The sequence below is a fragment of the Pangasianodon hypophthalmus genome, chromosome 8, assembly GCF_027358585.1.
Source record: "Pangasianodon hypophthalmus isolate fPanHyp1 chromosome 8, fPanHyp1.pri, whole genome shotgun sequence".
NCBI classification, from domain to species: Eukaryota; Metazoa; Chordata; class Actinopteri; order Siluriformes; family Pangasiidae; genus Pangasianodon; species Pangasianodon hypophthalmus.
Genome location: NC_069717.1, coordinates 23,614,951 through 23,633,483, shown reverse-complemented (window position 1 = coordinate 23,633,483; position 18,533 = coordinate 23,614,951). Strand labels below are relative to the sequence as shown.

At 38.7% G+C, this 18,533-nt stretch overlaps 3 protein-coding genes across 8 annotated transcripts in view; 1 reads left to right on the top strand and 2 right to left on the bottom strand.

Annotated features, from left to right (window-relative positions):
* The window catches only part of kdm5c (lysine (K)-specific demethylase 5C), a 21,516-nt gene extending 20,472 nt beyond the window's left edge, over positions 1-1,044 (top strand). For all 6 annotated transcript variants that reach the window (XM_034306876.2, XM_034306874.2, XM_034306878.2 and 3 more), the window contains one exon: positions 1-1,044. This exon is cut by the window's left edge and continues 64 nt beyond it. The gene's annotated coding sequence lies outside the window, so the exon portion shown is untranslated.
* Positions 1,045-1,636: 592 nt separating this feature from the next.
* renbp (renin binding protein) lies at positions 1,637-10,861 on the bottom strand. Its single transcript, XM_026925663.3, has 11 exons — positions 10,709-10,861; positions 9,608-9,713; positions 9,012-9,087; positions 8,555-8,630; positions 7,989-8,167; positions 7,019-7,243; positions 6,725-6,806; positions 5,334-5,509; positions 4,048-4,179; positions 3,742-3,829; positions 1,637-3,476 (listed from the first exon to the last, which is right to left on the bottom strand). The coding sequence occupies exons 2-11, from the start codon at positions 9,703-9,705 to the stop codon at positions 3,400-3,402; spliced, it is 1,209 nt and encodes a 402-aa protein (XP_026781464.1). The 5' UTR covers positions 9,706-9,713; positions 10,709-10,861; the 3' UTR covers positions 1,637-3,399.
* Positions 10,708-15,857, bottom strand: si:ch211-218o21.4 (protein FAM107B). The gene is made up of 4 exons (XM_053236091.1): positions 15,623-15,857; positions 14,823-14,934; positions 13,199-13,340; positions 10,708-12,499 (listed from the first exon to the last, which is right to left on the bottom strand). Exons 1-4 carry the CDS (start codon positions 15,855-15,857, stop codon positions 12,383-12,385), a joined length of 606 nt encoding a protein of 201 aa, XP_053092066.1. The 3' UTR covers positions 10,708-12,382.
* Between the last annotated feature and the right edge of the window lie 2,676 nt (positions 15,858-18,533).

Below are 18,533 nucleotides of genomic sequence, written 5' to 3'. Positions count from 1 at the left end.
GGTTCTAAAATCACTCTGGGCCAAAAAAAACCCACCCAGACAGTAGAGGAGATTTCATGGAGGTTCTACTTAATAAGCTCACACACTGCTCGTTTCTTTTTCCTATTTGCACACACTCACTCCCTCTCGTTGGTGCCTGTTGTTGAGCGCTGCACTCCCTCGTTTCTGGATGGCATTAGCATCATGTCTGTCCTCTTTCACGCCGACTTCTTGTTCCTCCATTGTTATGTGCCGATCTGATCACAGCGACTCCACTCACCTTCTGTCTGCTGCTTTACACTGGCCATTACAGATAACTCAGACTCAAGCCCTGCAGTCCGTCTGTCTGTACCATTAAACTGTACCACACAGTGCTGAACTCCCCAAACGCCAGCTTGCGCTCCTACATAATGTGACATTGTTCACCTAAACACACACAGACAATGGTTCGGTAGCGCTGGACATAGAAACGGGAACGTGGCCCAGATGCCGTGAAAATGACTTGTATTTTTTATGTACCGAGTCTCGTGTTTTGTTGAGGCTGTTGAGAGACTCTCTGTTTTGAATGAACTCGAAAAAAAAATTTTGGGAAGTGAAGGGGGGGAAAAAACGGCATTTGAGTTTTGGTGCTACTTTCCCAAAATAGGTCACTGTACATTACCCCTCTTCTGTCTACTGACTTTAATTTGAAACATCTTACTTTTCCCTTTTCCACATTTGGGTTTTTTTTCTTTACTGTTCTGTTGCTTCTTTATTCTCCCCCCTCTCTCTCTCCTCTGTCTCACTCTTTTTCTCCCTTTTGTATTCTTTCTCTCACTTTCATCCCCAAGTCCAAGGAACTGTACAAACACCTCACTGTAACTCACTTTGTTTCCTTTTTGTTTTGTCCTGGGTTCTAATAAATACATTATTATTATTATTATTATTGTTATTATTATTATTATTATTATTATTATTGGTATTGCAGACAAGCAACTTGTGAGTTTGTGTATAAACATTTTCATTTCAATGTTGCCTTTGTTTCTTTTCACTTTTGTTAGAGAATAAAAGTTTAGAATTGTTTTAGGAAGTTGTGGATGTGTGATTTCTCTCTCCTTCTGAAGCAGGAAAATCCTGGCATATACATTAAACATGTTTATAGCACAGCGCTGTTGAATTCTCAATTCTGATTGGTCAGAAGATGATTCATTTTCTGTAACAACATGGGAACTTCATGTCAGAAAAACAACTGCTTTAAGTTTTCAGGATGAAGGGCTTTATATATGCTTGGGATGCTATAACAAAAGTAATAACAGGAACTATGTAGACATTGTACAACATGACTATAAATGGATAAAAAGTATGATGCATGTGGAAAAAATGCAATCTTTGGCATATGGCTGTGGTACAAGAGGAATAAAAGACTAACATTCTCTTAGAGGAAAATAATCAACTTCAGGTTGGTAACAGTAAGTTTGCCTCAAGTCGGACTGTGTCACACCACCTTGTCATTTATTGTTTTGCTTTAACAGCATGCCCCGAAAAGTCTCATCATGAACAGTCTTTCCAGCATACAGTTGATGAGAAATAAGACCTTTTTTAATATTACTGGAGCCAAACCCAGTTCACTTCCATTGTAGTTCAGCCTGTGAGGAACAAACCTGACAATCACACTGTCTGTAGTGAAATGTTTTCTTTAATTCTTGAATATGAAACCATTTTTTCCCTAACACAAGTTGACACACATTTTGAAATAAATCTTTAATTTTACTGACAATTTCAAGTACACTTTCACAATTTTCTCAGAGTAGTATTTGCTGAACACCATAACACATGAACAGTGGGGAAATGTGAAGCCGGCAAGCAGGCTCAGTAATTGACTAGTACTCATTTACATCTCATGAGAAAATGTAAAAATATGATGTAGCACTGAGTAAATACATTTAAACATTGCATAATTAGTAGAATACAAGATTTGGTTAACTTGGAAAAAAAAATCAGTTGGCACTCTTGAATGTTTAGGTAGATGGTTAAAATGTGTTAAAACTGTACAATATGTGGACAGCATTCAGACATATAGATGTTTGTCAGTATTAATCGCTGGAGTGACTAAATATGGCAGAAATGTTAGCGTTACTTAGACAGGAAGCGTTCATGAAATTCCGTGCATTTAGAGTGCTTAACATGCTACGCTGCAATGTAGCAAATCATCTGTTGTTAATGTGTGCAATAAACTACATGTAAAAGCATGTGTACAAAGTGACTATAGATATTTAATAAACATTTGAACAGGACATAGGACACCTCCTATACACTACTGCTGTTATGAATAATCCACTTCGGTTCAAACTGGCAGACCACGATCCGGATGCGGACTCAACAAAGTATTTCAAGTACTTGGAAAATACACTGTAGTAGAGCTGATAAATGTATGAAAAAAAGGTTCAGTAAACCACCATGGCTTCTTTAGCAGATCCTCTGTTTAAAAAAATCAAATGCATTTATGGAAATTATTTACCTGAAAGCAGCTCATCAGACCAGAATCTAGCTACAGACTAAAGACATCAACTCACAAACAGAACAATTTCCAAACATCTTCAGAGATTTTTCATTTTGTTTATTCTCTCTGGTCTTACGACATGACCTATTTATATCTGTAAACTAATTAAAAGGAAAAAGTTGTCACCACTCAGGCATGTTAAGCAAGGAATTTTATGTAACTGGAAATTTACATTTGGTTGAATACCCCTGGTCTAGCTCATCACTGAAGGCAATACATTGTGCTAAAGGCTTATATTGGCTCACTGAACTGCTGAGAGTTAGATAATTCAGGTTTCTTTCTTTCTTTCTTTCCTTCTTTCCTTCTGTCTTTCTTTCTGTCTTTCTTTCTGTCTTTCTTTCTGTCTTGACTAAATGCCAAATGCTTAATCTAGGTTAATTCTGGAAGGATTTCAGAGCCCAGTCCGAGTTGCTTGTGCATTGCCTTATTGAGTACTTTAAAGAGAATATATCTTAACATTACAGTATCAGGCAACACATCTGTTCTTCTGCTTCCACTTGAGTTTAGCGACATGTAAGAAATGTAGTTCTGATTGAACATGCTTGAACATGCTACATGATATAAGATTGTGTCCTGGAAACCAACTCATTTATGAAACCTAAGTCTCCTGTTCCTTTGCGGTTTACTCATAACCTGGCTTTAGTGTGTGCATGGATTCATTATACCAGCAACTAACTGTCCAGAGAAATGTTCCAAAAAACTGCTCCCTTTACCATTTCTATAAAAACAACTCCTCTGGGTAAAATACTGGCACTTAGAGTATACAGACCAGGTAGGCTAAGTATTGATTTGGAGAGTAAGCATGTATATATGCTATAGCAGAAACGTTACAGTAGTTGAAAAAAGTGCGGAAAATATCATCAATTAGTTTGTGGATACATTTAGGACTCGAGTGTTGTGAGCAGATGATCCAGCATCTTCTCACACATGTAGAGACATCGAGGAACATGGAAGAACCCTGGAGAAAGTTAACATACAAGAAAATACATTTGAAAAATCTGCTGCACAAATATCTGGCAGATTCTTTTTTCCCTACTTAATATACACCAAGACATTTAATTAGAGGTTGTACTACTTCCAGAACAACATCAACAGGAAGGGCATCAAGTTTCCCAAGCTGAATTAAAAACCACATGAGCAGAGGTAAGAAAATGTGAGGCTCAGTCAGTGCATGAACAGTAAGAGCTGGTAAAAGCTCTTCTGCCTTTATAAACAGCACTCACCTTTGAAAGGTCCCCCTTTAAAATCCAGCACCACTTTCCCCTGCTGACTCAGATATCCGAACCACTCACCATGCTCTTCATCAGGAAACTGAGAGAGAAACGGGTCACCAATCAGCACGACTGATACAATAATCATTTAGAGGTGTTTACATCTCTGTTATGTCACATGTCTATATTTATAAAGAGGAAGCTTTGAGACAGAACAGCCAATGCAAATGCTGAAAATTCCCTTTTTGAAAGATTAGATAAACATATTAGTTCATTAAAATATGGACTGATGGTGTGGTATTTTTGGTAGTTACTCACGTGTGTGAAGGTGTAGTCGTAGACTTGCGTGAATCTCGCCAGCATTGCAGGATCTCTGAAGTGATCGTAGGCCATTAGAAAAGAGATGAGAGCTTCACAGTGAGGCCACCACAGCTTCATGTTCCACTCCAGCTACACAACAAAAATCAGAGAACAGACTGCTGGAGTCATGTGCGTTTTATCTAGTGTACTGTATGTTGACCAATGGTACAGACCAACTGGTCTTCTTTTAAAAGTTTTATTTTTTTTATTGCAGGATAATTACTGGTTTGTAATGAATAAAAAAAATCTAAATGCAGTTTGTGTACAATGTGTGTCATATCCTCCTTCAGGTCATTAATTCAGAACTGAGCAGAATTTCACACCATGCATCATGTTTCCCCTCGGTGTTTTATGGCTTCTGAGAAAAAAAATACACTTTTTTATGAGTAATCAAGTCAGGGTGCCCTCATGACTGTGCTACCTTCTGAGATACTGGGAAATGGAGGAAGACCATCTCTGTCCTCTGTATGCTAGCATGTTATTTTTCATGTTAATGGAGTCCACATAACTTCATTAGACTTAACAGCAGCAAGAAGCAGTAGCGCAGTGGTTAAGACAGTGAACTACTGCTCGGCAGGTCGTGAGTTCAAATCCCAGTACTGCCAAGGTGCCACTCAACTGCCCAGATCAATTGGCTCATTGCTGTTTTTTCATAAACAGGACAAAATTTGCAGTATCCCGATCAGTGACTGTTCTTCTTATGAATTTATATGAAGCAATTTAGGCCATAACAAAAAACACTACTCTGCATTGCATCTTATATAAAGTATGTTTGAATAATTGCAACCGATAATAGACATGACCACATACTCATCTGCCACATACACACCGTTGACAGTCAAACACACATCTTCATGTTAACAGCAGAGATTTTAAAAAGAGGGTTCCACTGGAGCATTTTGAATAAACTATACTGCAAGAGTAACAACACTGCCTACATCTGAGAGAGGAAAATGGCTTATATGTGCAAGTTGGCTCTCACCTAAAAAGGTCAGCTTGTAGAGTTGTTCATGATTTGTTCATGAACGACACATCGCTAGTGAATAGCTACTATGATGTTAGCAAATATACTGAAACCATTGTGTTTCAGAAAACAGCAAGAAGCAAAAATATAAGTGAGGAGGAATCAGTAATAAAAAGCAGAGGCACATGCCTAGTTTGGCATTTTAGTTTTAAACAAGTCTATTGTTAAAAGTGCTGCACAGAGATAACTGAATTGAACTGTACTGAGTTATCATCTGAACCTGCGTGGGACAGTGACCATCAGCGTCTAGGAAGTAGAAGAGTCCTCCATGTTCTTTGTCCCAGCCGGTGAGGAAGGGAACCTCCATGAACTTCTGCACAGCCACATTCTGCAGCTCTGCAGCACCGCATGCCTTTGCGTACTGCAGCAGGAACCAGCCAGCCTCCAACGCATGACCTGGGCCAGACAGTAAGTGTGTTGTGGTTCAGTTTCTTATGCAAATAAAAACATGCAAATGAACAAGCCTCTCTTAAAGCAGTCTGTTTAAACTGACTTGTACAGTTTCAATAAAGGAAAACACCAGTGTTTTTCAACCTAATGACCTCTGTAGTGTATGTGCCGTTACCACACACACACTAATTTTGACATTTACTCATAACTCACTTGGAGATTGTTAAATTCAGTCACTTATATATCTTTAATCAGTTTAACAACTACACTTCGACCTTTTGGCTGTCAATAAAAATACTACCAAACTGAGAACTTGAAAAAGAACTGTAACAGCCAATAAAACTATAAAAGAAACTGGCTGCTGTTCAGCGACTATAGCTTTCAAAACACGACCCAGTGATGCTCCTGTAGCAGATCCTCTGCTGCAGTTTATCCAATCACATACTTTTACGTGATATGCAATATTTAGCTCAAGGCAGCTCATCAGAACAGAGACTAGCTACAGGGCTAGAGGCATTAGCTAATAAAAGGCAGAGTTCTCACAGGCTTTTGTAGATTTTTCATTTTATTTACTTCTTTGGTCTGATTAGAGAACTGTTGGCATGGCTTGTATACAAAAATTTTAGAATGGACAGAGAAGTATGTGTTTATTCTCGACACTACAAAACAAAACATAACCACTATGAATTGTCTTAAACTAATCACTAACGATTAAGCATTCAAATGCAACAGTCGTTGCCATTCAGTCACGTTATTTGCTTATCTGGACATTTAAAAGCAAGGAATTTTACGCAACTGGAGCTTTACATATTTTAGTTGAATACCTCTGCCTTGGACATTCACTGTAGGTGAAGATTTACATTATTTTCTCAGTACAGGGAAATGTGTCAAAATTCTTGTTTGTGGTAATCACACATAAGCTACATATGTGGTGGATAGAGATTAGGCTGAGAACACTGGAGTATTCATTTAATTAAAAAGGTCACCAATTCCTGAAAGGACTTAGCTGGAAATTAGGTATATAACACTTTGGTTTGGTTGTACACTAAAGTTGAAATTCTTTTTAACCAAAACTTTCTTTATGAAGTATAAATATTGCAATGTTGTAGCAAAGCCCATTAGCAAACCTCATCTATACAGTTTAAAAAAAAAAGAAAAGAAAAGAAACACAAACAAAAAAAAACTGTTGGAAAGACTGGAAATTCTAGTCCTGTGAACTACCTGGATTCTGCAAACGTCCCTGACAGCCAGGCAGCTCCTTTCCCTCCAGTGACACATTTTCAAGAATGGCCTTTCCATCTCTCTAATGAGCAACACAGCAAGAACAAGGTGTTTCACAGAGCATTAAAGCAGCAACACAAGGATTCTTACATACTGTATAATAAAGTACAGACAGACAGTCAGACACAGAAAAGCAAAATGTAATCTGCTACTCTACATGTCAACATTTACAGAATCTGTATCTGTAAAAAGGTGTCATACTTTGTCATTATGTACTCTGCGTGCTTCACACACCTGTACATGCTGCAGTATCTGAGAGACACACCAGTCACCCAGCTCTCTGTATTTCTCTGCGAGCTCTGCCCTACCCTCTGTCAGCTGATCCACCAGGCACAGGAGCATCATGGGAACCGCCATGCTGTTAACAGGATGATCGCCAGGAAGCTGAGGACGACCCAGACCTGACGAGTCAACCCGGACCCAGTGCACCAACTGATCCATCATGCTCTCCGCATCGGACTGTGAAGAACGAAAGGCACACCTGAAGAGCTGAATGTTTAGTTGCACCACTTTTTAATAGTAGCAGTGCAATTTCCACACGTCTATGGGTTCATCAGGAATTCTAGCTCAATAAAGTTATTTATTTATTTACTTATTTGAATTGTATTATTCTGATTAAAATTATGCTTGTTTAACTTAGTTAATTATCCTTAGTCTTCAAAGATACTGTATTAAATAAACATTTGATTCCTAATATGATCAAATGATACATGATTCATAATTATGACGCATGATCATTCTCATAGATTTACAGCTAATTCATGTGTGACATTAAAGAACCCGTGTATACAGTTAACAAGAGTTCTTTAATGTGATTTATCATAAATACCCTGTTTTGACTTATAATCTTTAAGATGTAAAGTGAAATCAAAAAAGTGCTATACAAACACTATAAGGAGAACAACAATAATAGGTTAATAGCCCATTATATCACAATATTTTGGCTATCATTAGTACTTTTATGCCTTTACTCAAGTAAAAATCAGCAGACTGGATATTCCCCTCTTCATGATAAATAACTACATTTTGTGCACGTCATTAAACTCAGTTTTTCAAAGTTTAGTTTTTACTCTAGCATTTCTTCTCTGTTAGCAAACCCACGTACTGTGATATGCATACTGTGGATCATGGCATGATATTTTTACCATATCTATCACTTCTACCATGTACAATTTAAAGCATGATTTTAAATTCCCATTTCCACCTGCATCTCTTTGTCTCCTGTGACCCTGGAAAGTTCATCCATGGCCATGACGTAGAAACACTCGCTGAAGATGGTCCTCTGAACCTTTACTGCTCTGCCGTCCCTCGTCAGACAGAACGCACACTTTCCCGGACCGTCTGAGGCCTGCACTCGAGCGAATCTCTGGAGAAACGCACCGCCTGAATAACAAAGCACAAGTATCAGAAACAGCTTCCTTGTAGCACTTTAACTTTCTAATAACACCTGCTATTAATATGTAGTGAGATTAGCCTGCCTAATGAAGTGACAAGACACTGTTTAATTAATAACTCCTCTTATTTAAGAACTAAACTATGTTTTTAGTCAGGTATAACTGACACAATCATATTTAACATATTACCCATATTAGAGGCTTCAGGATGTTTGTGTTAATTTCATAACATTTAGGATTTTTTTTTTTAAATCTACCCAAATTGAATCAAGCATAAATAATTAGAAAATAGGCAGAATGTGCAGTTTTGCTTTTTTATAGTTGTTATGTACATCTATATTTATAAATGTACTATTTATAAAGCAAAATATTACACCTGATTTGGCAGCTTGAAGAATTTCTGGCCGGTGAAACCTCGGCACAGTGCGGTACAGCCTGCAGTACATCCATACCTGCAATAGCATTTACAGCTTTAGCACCACAAACTAGTACGACATCATAAGATACTGCATTTTTTCAAGCCAAACAATTGTCCATCAACTCATTCATTCATCTTTAATCAGTCCTTTATCCTGATCAGGTTCATGGTGCATCCGGAGTCTAGTCCAGGAATGCTGGGCTGAGACGGGAATACCCGCTGGATGGGACTCCAATCTATCAAACAGCACCATGCACACACACTCTCACACACTCATTCACACCTAGGGGCATTTTATAGTCATACATCCACCTATTAGCATGTTTTTGGGAGGTGGGAGGGAACCAGAGAACCAGTAGGAAACCCATTAACCATCAATTATACATGAGAATTTGGAATATTTAAATATTCTTACCTGTCTGCCCTGTAACCACACATACTTGAGCTCATCATAGATCTTCCCATCTTTTCCAATGCAGGTAAAAAACCCACTGTGTCAGAGAGGAAGAGGCAAAGATTAGAAACAGCCCATTAGGATTAGTAAAGTGTTACTAAATAGATTATAAAAAAAAGCTTATATTCATTCAGCTTCAGTAATGGCTGAAACAGCAACTTCTGTATTGGTTGATTGATTTTAATGTTTAAAATAAGAGCACAAAAGCAAGTCTTAGAAGATAAAGCAGACAGCAATATTAGCCTCTAGAGGAAGTGCTACTAATCTGAGCATATTTCCATACTCTCTGGTTAGAACTGGGATCACTGGCATTAGGAAACACCAGCACCATGTTCTATATTTTCATATTTATGCAGAGAGAGAGAGAGAGAGAGAGAGAGAGAGAGAGAGAGAGAGAGAGAGAGAGAGAGAGAGAGATCACCAGCAGTAAGCAGTAAGACTACACAAACGCTCCATTCTTTTTTCAGGCCAGTTAGATATAATGCATTGATAATGACATTTTACATTACAAACTTAACATTAAGCACAAACTAATTAAGCACAACACATCATTTCACCCATATTGCTCATCATGAGAGTATTTCAGCCAGAAATCCACAACTCTGTCCAGCTCAGTGCGTATTCTCTCACGATACTGCTTCAACAACGCTGCCATCTTTGTGCCTGAAAACAACAAGCAGTACACAGGGCTATACAATCATTACACTGGCTACATGTAGGTATGATGTTATTTACACACATGTAGACATTCAATATTCACAGTCATCAATTTATCTTAACAAAGGCAAGTTTTATAAAAGACACATGATTTAAAAAGAGGCATTAAGGTTTAAAAAGAGGCATTAAGGTTTTAAAAGTTTATTTTACTATAAATCTTTCTTACCCTTAGGAATAAAGATCACAAAAAATAAGTGTTTATATATACACATAACAATAGCACATGTCTGACTTTCTGAATTTGATATTTCTAATCTCTAATAACTTTTTATTTGACCATCAATCTTTTTCATATCCTCTGAACAGATCGGGTCTGTAGACTGAGAGGGTCTTGACAAACTCCATGATCTTACTAAACTAATTTTCTGTATGTATGATGAGAGCAGCTGTCACACATCTGTTGAACACGAAGGTCAGATATGTTGATGAGTCAGGAATTCCTAAAACTGTTGCAACATCATATTATCTCCTGGTATATGTGGTAAAGATCAGTACACCACCAGGGGTAAATATTATACTGATCCACTACAGGCTAGGAGCCTTCTTTGGCAATTAATATTAATACATTATTACTATCATTTGAAGTATAATACCCTCTCCTTATTTCCATCTCAACTTGTTTTCAAGAAAGTGCTGGAGAAAAAAACAGACTAATGAAGACTGTGTGCTTTCAGCCTCATTGTTCAGCAAACAGCATTAGTGACTAAATGCACTGAGATCCAGAAACAAGAAAGTGCACTAACGTGATGAGTGTCATTCCAGCCCATTACATCCATTCATAGTACACACACACACACACACACACACTCTACTGCACTGACACACACACACACACCACTCTACTCAACTCTACTGCACTGACACACCTTAGTGACTACCTTCACACAATTCACATCAGGAACAGTCTTTTAACCAATAATGTTACATTTTTAAACACTCACCTGTCCAGTGAAAATGCACTAAGAGCTCGGTTCTCTCTTTTTTTTCTTAAAATCCTCGCTCTGCTGCTCACATCACTTTCAGCCTGTCTGCTTTTTCTTTAACTTTGCACAGTAAAACAAACTGCTGAACCAGCAAGCTGCACAGCACACATCATATGACCAAGACACCGCCTGATCACGTGTCCAACGCCCTCCTGCGCTCATTGGTCAGTACGAGTCGCGCTTTACCCAATCAGCTGAGAGCACCAGTGATCGCGGTGTGTTTGGAAGCGTTAAGGAAGCGCTCGCACTGCGCATGTCCGCCGCTTTAATCCTCTGTGAATGTTTTTCTTTTCCTCACATCATAATTCATGTTAATAACGCGCACTTGTATTTTCTCTACTTTATTTCAAATACAAGTGCAAATAAAATAAGTCATATTTAACACCCACAGGATAGAACAAAAGAAAACAGACTAACAGTATCTTCAGAGTTAAAGGATAATCCACCTTGAAACACATTCAATATGTTTTACTGAAATATTTGTGGTGTTTTTAGTGATTGTGGTGCCAGTTTGTTGGTAGGTGTGGTATTTGTGTTATTCCTGTGAGAAGTTAGCAGTTGTGTGCTGCTCTGACGTCACAGCGGGGCAATAAGAGTGGTGCTGTGTATGAGGTGCCTTTGTTGTAAGTTGTATTTTGCAAGTTGTAATAACGTCATTTCCCAATTCGGGACATTCAGTGTGCGAAGTGGAAAAAAAAAAGCCATGGATACCTTCATGAAAGTGACTTGTTTGCTCTGTCAGAGCGCGTAAAACTCATAAAAAGCTAGACTTTAACAACACTTTTACAGTTACAGGCCTGAGTGGCTATTGGTACTGTTCTACTGTAGTGAGCTTCAAACATTCATGCAACATTTTGGACTGAAATTGCAGCACAGCAACAACAAACTGTTGTTTTAATCAGCTGTACACAGGGAATTACAACTCGCAATTTCGCCTCGAATGCAGCATTAGAGTCATGCTGAGCTCAGCTCATAGTTGCAGCTTGTAATTTCCAACCTCCAACCAAGAAAAGCCAAAGAAAACACCCCCTTAACTATGAGTTCCTTCCCAGGTTACGATCATGCAAGCACCCAGGTAATTTTTCCACTTTGTATGTCGAAGGCACTGAGGGCAAAAATGACATCATTCCGACCTGTGAAGTATTGCTTAGTTGAATGCAGCATACGTCCCACTGGCACCACTATCAGCAGGTATTCTGACGTCATTGTGGGTAATGTAGGAAAATGTTAACCAACATGGAAGTAGACCAACATGCCAATGAAAGAAGTTTAAACTAAAAAAGTCAACTCAGAGTTTCGTGACAAAATAAAGCTTGGATGACACTGAAGCTCACATGTCAATTATAAAAGATTAATATGCAACTCTTCAGGGTGGATTTTTCCTTTAAACAAAGCATGTGTTGCTCTAAAACCTTGAGTTTTAAGCCAGAGCTACATTAGGATGTTGCATTAGGATTTTGAAAAAATACATCTGGACAAAGGGGTACAAACACAAACACGAGGTTTTCAGCTACAGTGATATTCAAAATGCAAAACTCCCATTCAGTCCTGTTGAAAGTTTTTCCGAGAGGTTTTGGGCGCTGCAGCAGATATCTTTGCCCTGTCACAGCCAGCCTCTGATGTGGCTGATATTCAGGAGTTGGTGTTCTTGTGTAGCGCTGAATGCACTTTCCTCAAATTCTGTCTCACTCTGATAAACTCCAGAAGCTGTATCTCATGCCGTATCTTCTCCTCCTGTTCCTTTTCCCTCTGTTAGATGGAAAAGGACACACCAAAGAGCACACATACACACACACACACACACACACACACACACACACACACACACTTTGTAATTCTTTCATTTATGTTAGATTAATATATTTTCTCTAACAAAAAGAACCCAATCAGTGAAATGCAGAAAAAGGTTTCTCTGAATACTTTCCACAATTTTTTTCCAAGTTTCTTGAAGCTAGTTTTTTAACCCCTCTTCTAGGCTAGAACACCTGAATATTACATTCTTAAGGTTCCATTTAGCACCCCTAAGCGTTCTTTGTTTTTTTCCTCTATCTAGTTTCTATATAGAACCATATAACCTTTCAAAGAGGGTTATAGAAACCTTTAGCCTCTAACTATCCATAGAATCCTTGAGGAACCTCAAGAGGAGCCCAGTATCTCTGAGGAGGTATTTTTCTGACAGCTGCTGAAATGTGACTAGAATTTATCCAAATATTACAAAAAATATTTTTTTAAAGGCATTTTTTTAAAGGAACTCGCTGCACCTGGAAGTAACATTTCTTTTTTTCTGGCATCATTATCTATACCTGTATATTATGTGTAACCATAGGACACATTATTTTAGATTTCCTTATATATGTATAGCCTCATACTGATCTAAATATCACATCTGTAATAACAGTCTCCATCCCATAATTTAGAATGAGGAGTTAAAGTGGTGCTGACCATCACCTCCTGCTGCTTCTGCTGGCGTTGGAGGAGGACCTGCTCCAGCGGGCTTCTGCACTGCTCCCCCTCCTCTCTCTGGGTCTGCTCCTTCTTCCTCCTCTCCAGAACCATCTGCAGCTCGGGTTTACAGCACACTGCCAGACCCCTGCCCTCCCCAAAAGAGATAAAACACAAAACACAACCAGGCATACTAGAAGCATTACAGAAAGAAAAAGAAAGGAACTAATAAAGGTTTCATGCCGTCATCTTCCCGCTGATCGAAGCAGCCAAAACACGAGGAAAATATCAAAGAAACTGAATATCATTAACATATATTCATTTGGCAAGCTCTTAATCCAGCTGCTTACAACTGAGACATGATAAAATCCAAACACACGGCTGCGAGGTTGCAGGTTAAAGGCCTTGTATGGGGTTTGAATTCACTTTTTTTCAACCAGTAGCTTGTATCCATAGGTTAGCACTGACCTAGCTATCCAGTTCTGTGTATTTTTTTTTTTTAACATTTGGTTCATCGTAACAGTTTAAACAAGTGAGAAGAGACGGGTAGAAGCAAGAGCAGACATCATACCATGTTTTATACACATTTATGTTAAATTCTCTGCAATCAAGCATACCAAGCAGTGATTCAGAACACATTATTAAAGGTATATTAAGTAAGGAATAACATACATGGGAATGTGCAGTTATATCTGGTTTACCTGTTTATAGTTCTATTTAATGTTGTGGAATGTTAGTTCGCTTACGTTTTAGCAGCTTTAAACAGTCGTTCCCTCACTACCCTCTTTTTTATTCTCTCTTTTGATGTTAATAAGAAAAAATACAGCTTGTCATGTTACTGAGAATCCAGAAAGCCCTCTGTCCTGAAGACAGAAATCCTCGAGTTACAGCTTTACCTCTGGAGACTCTTTCCCTAAATGTTAAATAAAAGTCTCCTCCTAGAAATCCATTTATATGGAGTGTCTGCCGTACAAGTCTCTGGGAATGAGCTGCTATTATAGAAACGAAAACATATCAGAACGAGCGCATTAATATAAGCCTATGATTCGTCTTGCAGCTGGTGCTACTGTGAGAGTTGTTGTTATTATTATTACTGTTAACATATTCTGACCAATCAGGTTCGATGTGTAGACAGTGCTGTTAGTTAGTGTCACTGCAGGAGAGTAGTTGTTACTTGTCACTGATTATAGTTGTATTACACCCTGACTGTTACAATTTAATTTCTTACACCATTCTGTGGCCAAGACAAAACTGAGCACTGGTTTTAACCAATCCAGTCTAATGTTTCTCAGCTGTCCCTATAATATCTCAGTGCTGTAAAGAAGAGCTACCCAGCAAGGTCTATCATTACAGTGCCTGACACAGCGCTCATGTGAGACGGTGTACGATTGCAGCCCGTGTGGCCAAGCGTAGTTTGTGTGACACAAAAGACGAGAGAGAGAGAGAGAGAGAGAGAGAGAGAGAGAACGAGACTGTCATCAATTTTTAACCAACCTCGATTCACTGCTTCTGCGATTTATGAAAAGGTAGCAATTCCTTTCTAAGGAACCTGGTTGGGTCAGCATCAGTGTCACTTGCTACATCTTTACATATAGAGATGACAAACTGACATGAAGAGTACTGCTCTTACTTCCTGTGGGCCATTAGCAGCTCTCTGTGCAGCTCCTGATGGCTCCTCGAGGCCTTCACTGGGTTGTTTAGATTCCTTGGACTCTCTCCAGTATTTTGTTTATCTGCATTTTCTGGGATAAAATGAAATACTTTGATTAATTTTTTTACACTGCTCTCCACCAGGGAAGGTCATCCTGCTCTTTTGAATAAATTCTATTTCACCTTATATTGTTTATTTCAATATATTGTTTTATTATCTAATTTTATCTACAGCTTTTATAATTGTAATGTAATTTACTCACTTTTCCAATAAATACAATTTAGCCTCGTATGGATTATTTCCTAATTATTTGAGCTGAATTAATGGGGCAATTTGTAAATTTTCTAAAATATATATTGTATCCCAATAATTATGTAATTTCAAAAATATCTTTAAAGCTGCAGTTTGCAATACTCTCATGCAGTATTTCAGGCTTTCATTTTTCCAGCCTGGAAATTAGCTCTGCCTCAAGCCCAAACAGATTTTCCTTAAAACACAACTCACAAGGCACCGATAGTTTCAGCAGAGGGAGTGTGTTCGGGTGTGTGATGATAAAGGCTAATAGTAATGCTGGTAATGTTTCACTGTAACTGCAATTCACCTCTCAGCCAGCAGAGGGCTCTAAAAACTATAAACTGCTTCTTTAACTCTCTTTTGCCCTTTAAAACAGTGGCATTTAATAACAGAACAAACTTTTACATTCTGTAAACGTGTATAATAAGTTTTGATGAATGTAGTGATATTTTCATCTCACGTGAAAAGTTATGACACAAACTGACCTCTGTTGTGGCCATGTGGAAGCCCATGACTGTTGATAAACGTGCCGTTGGTCATCCGTGTCCTGAGGTGTGTTGGTCTCAGTGAGCTGCCATCGCTGGAGGACAGAGCGTTCTTCAGCTCGTGTTCGTACGGTGGCGGAGGGAGCGGGTGCGAGGCGGCTGCCCTCATTGCACACACTGCTTTCAGGGAGGCGATCACCTGAGATTTGGCCCTGAGCCACAGCTCCTGCTGCATGCTGGGTAACTGCAGGGGGTCAGGTGTGTGTGTGTGTGTGTGTGTGTGTGTGTGTGAGGCAATGTTTTGGGGTTGCCAATGAATGTAAAAGAGAGAGCGAGAAGAGTGGAGAGATTGAGTTTCGCCTAAGTGGGAGATGTATAATTCATCTAGCATTAATTATTCATGAGTTATCTCAGGTAAATATGTGCAGCAAATCTGATTCAACATGCAAAATATACCTGATTATTAACCTCATTAAACTGGATCACTGGATTTAATAACAGACATAGGACATAAGTCTATGTAAGTGTCTTCTGCACTGTTAAGCTGTCAGGTTGCAACAAAACAAATGTTGTGTGAAAACACAGTAAATGACTTCTTTCACAAGAACATCATCATATCAGACCTGTGCAGAATCTAAAGCATGTCAGAGAGATCTAAATGCACCAATGCACAAGTTTCCATTAAAACCATTAAACGGTTGCTAACTGAGAGTATTGCTGTGAATATGAACTGACCTGCAGTGTGTCACTCCATGGGGGAGCTGTCCTCTCTGAGCAGCAGCAGCTCTCACATGAGCACCACAGAGCGGAGTGTTTATCTGAGCCGCTCACCTGAAGAGAATTTCCCCTTTCTACCACAAGAGGGCGGTGTGGAGCAGCATGGGCCTGGCGCCACCAGCAGCGCGGCTCCGCACACGAACCGCAGCGGAAGTGATTTATTCAGGATTGCTGGCGGTGCTTTCTGAAGAGATCAAGTCTTTCAAAAACCCTCCAAACTCATATATTTTCTTCCTCACACATTTCTGTCTCATTCTTTAAGACTTCGGACACTTTTAAGACTTGGTTCAGATTGAGTTTAATGGTATTTCTGGGCGATTCCATGATTTAGCCTTTGAAACTCTTTTAAAGTCAAATTTATTATTTCTTAAAAGTCATGAATCTAAAAAAAAACATGATTTAACCATTAAAAATGTATCATTTATAAATAAAGGGTTTATGCTGTCAAATTTGTCTAAACTAAAAACAGGGTTGAGGTTTTTTTTTCGCATAGAATTAGCAAACACAATGTGGTGAACTAGCATCCATGCTAATGGCATGAGGACATTTTCTTTTTCTTTTAATTTCTTTTTAGCAATTTGCTTTCAGTCTGCAAAAAGTGTCCAAAAAGTCAGGAAGCAATGAGAGTAAAACTACACATACTGTATGTAATTTTGTATTTATTATTTACCACATGTCCTCTACGTGTTCACCCTGACGCTCGACGCGCTTTCTCAGCCGCTCGGTCAGGTTTTTGTGGATTTTGCTCAACAGATTCCCATTAGTTCCTGACTTTTCTTGACTAAGTGGTCTCATCAGTCAATAGCACATTCACAATATTGTTGAAAATAACGAAAAAAGAATGAGAGCTCATTTTTCTTCTTCTCATGATCTTGAGGAAAATCAGATGATGCCTCATCCTGTTGAACATGTCACAATTCTCAATAATTCAAATAATTCACTCAGATTTCCTTTCAGTCTTTCAGTCTTCCTTTATCTAATCCACTGAAGCACATGTTCAGACAACACTCACAAAGATTTGATGTAATACTGATCGTCTTGTGGAGTCCATGCCAGCTTGAGTATACACTTTCTTGCCAAAAAAAAAGTGGATATACTAAATACTAAAAACCTTTGAATTTAATTTTCACTCAATTTGCTATGAATATAATTCGTAATGAAAAATGTGGTATTAAATTAGAAAAGTATCTAATATAGAAGCATTTGGGCCTCACTGTATTGTGTATATGAGCATTATACAGTATACCAGCAGAGTGAGCAGAGATAACAGTTTAATTTCCCTGATGGAGAGAGGGAGTCGAGTCAAACACAGATCTGCTCTCTCCTAAACCTCTCTGATCCACCAGTGTAACCGGAGAACAGACGCACCGAGCTCAGGGATCTTTTTACCTGAACGTAATTAGAACATTTTTTCTTGAGTGCATCTACAAGCTCCTCTGTCTCATAGCTATAGAACACAGAAACACAAACCTAGTCAGCGTAAAACACTCACAAATCAACTCCTGACTGGACCAGAACACATGATATCCAAAACAGAGAAAGTAGAAGTCTACTTGCTTACTGAGTGACAAATCAGCATCTAGAAAGTGATCTACATGTAAATACAGGTGGAAATTCATACCTAGCCAAGAATATAACTGTGCCAGATCAACCATGTCTGACACACTGGCTGCACACACACACACACACACATACACAGACTCAGGAAGCTGATTAGTTGAATCAGATGTGTTAGAGCAGAGAAAACTAAACGTGTAGAACAGGTGGTACTCCAGGACCTGGGTTGGGAACCTGTGCTCTAAAAATGTTCCAGAGAAGCAACTCCCTGAAACTCAGCATTTAATTTTAAACGTATTTATTTCTTGTGTCCTTCTATTTCCACTAAGCCAAGATAGTTTAGGATTTAAGAAATATTGATACACCAGTTGCAATGTGTGAATAAGGATGCAATTGTGTGTGTGTGTGTGTGCGCGCATATTGCCCTGTGGTGGAGTGGCGTCCTATGCAGAGTGTATTCCTGCTTTACATTCAGTGTTGCTGGAATAGGCTTCAGATCCACCACTAACCTGAACCATGAATAAAACAATCTCTGCAGATGGATGCACTTTATATGATCACGTACAGCAGCCATACA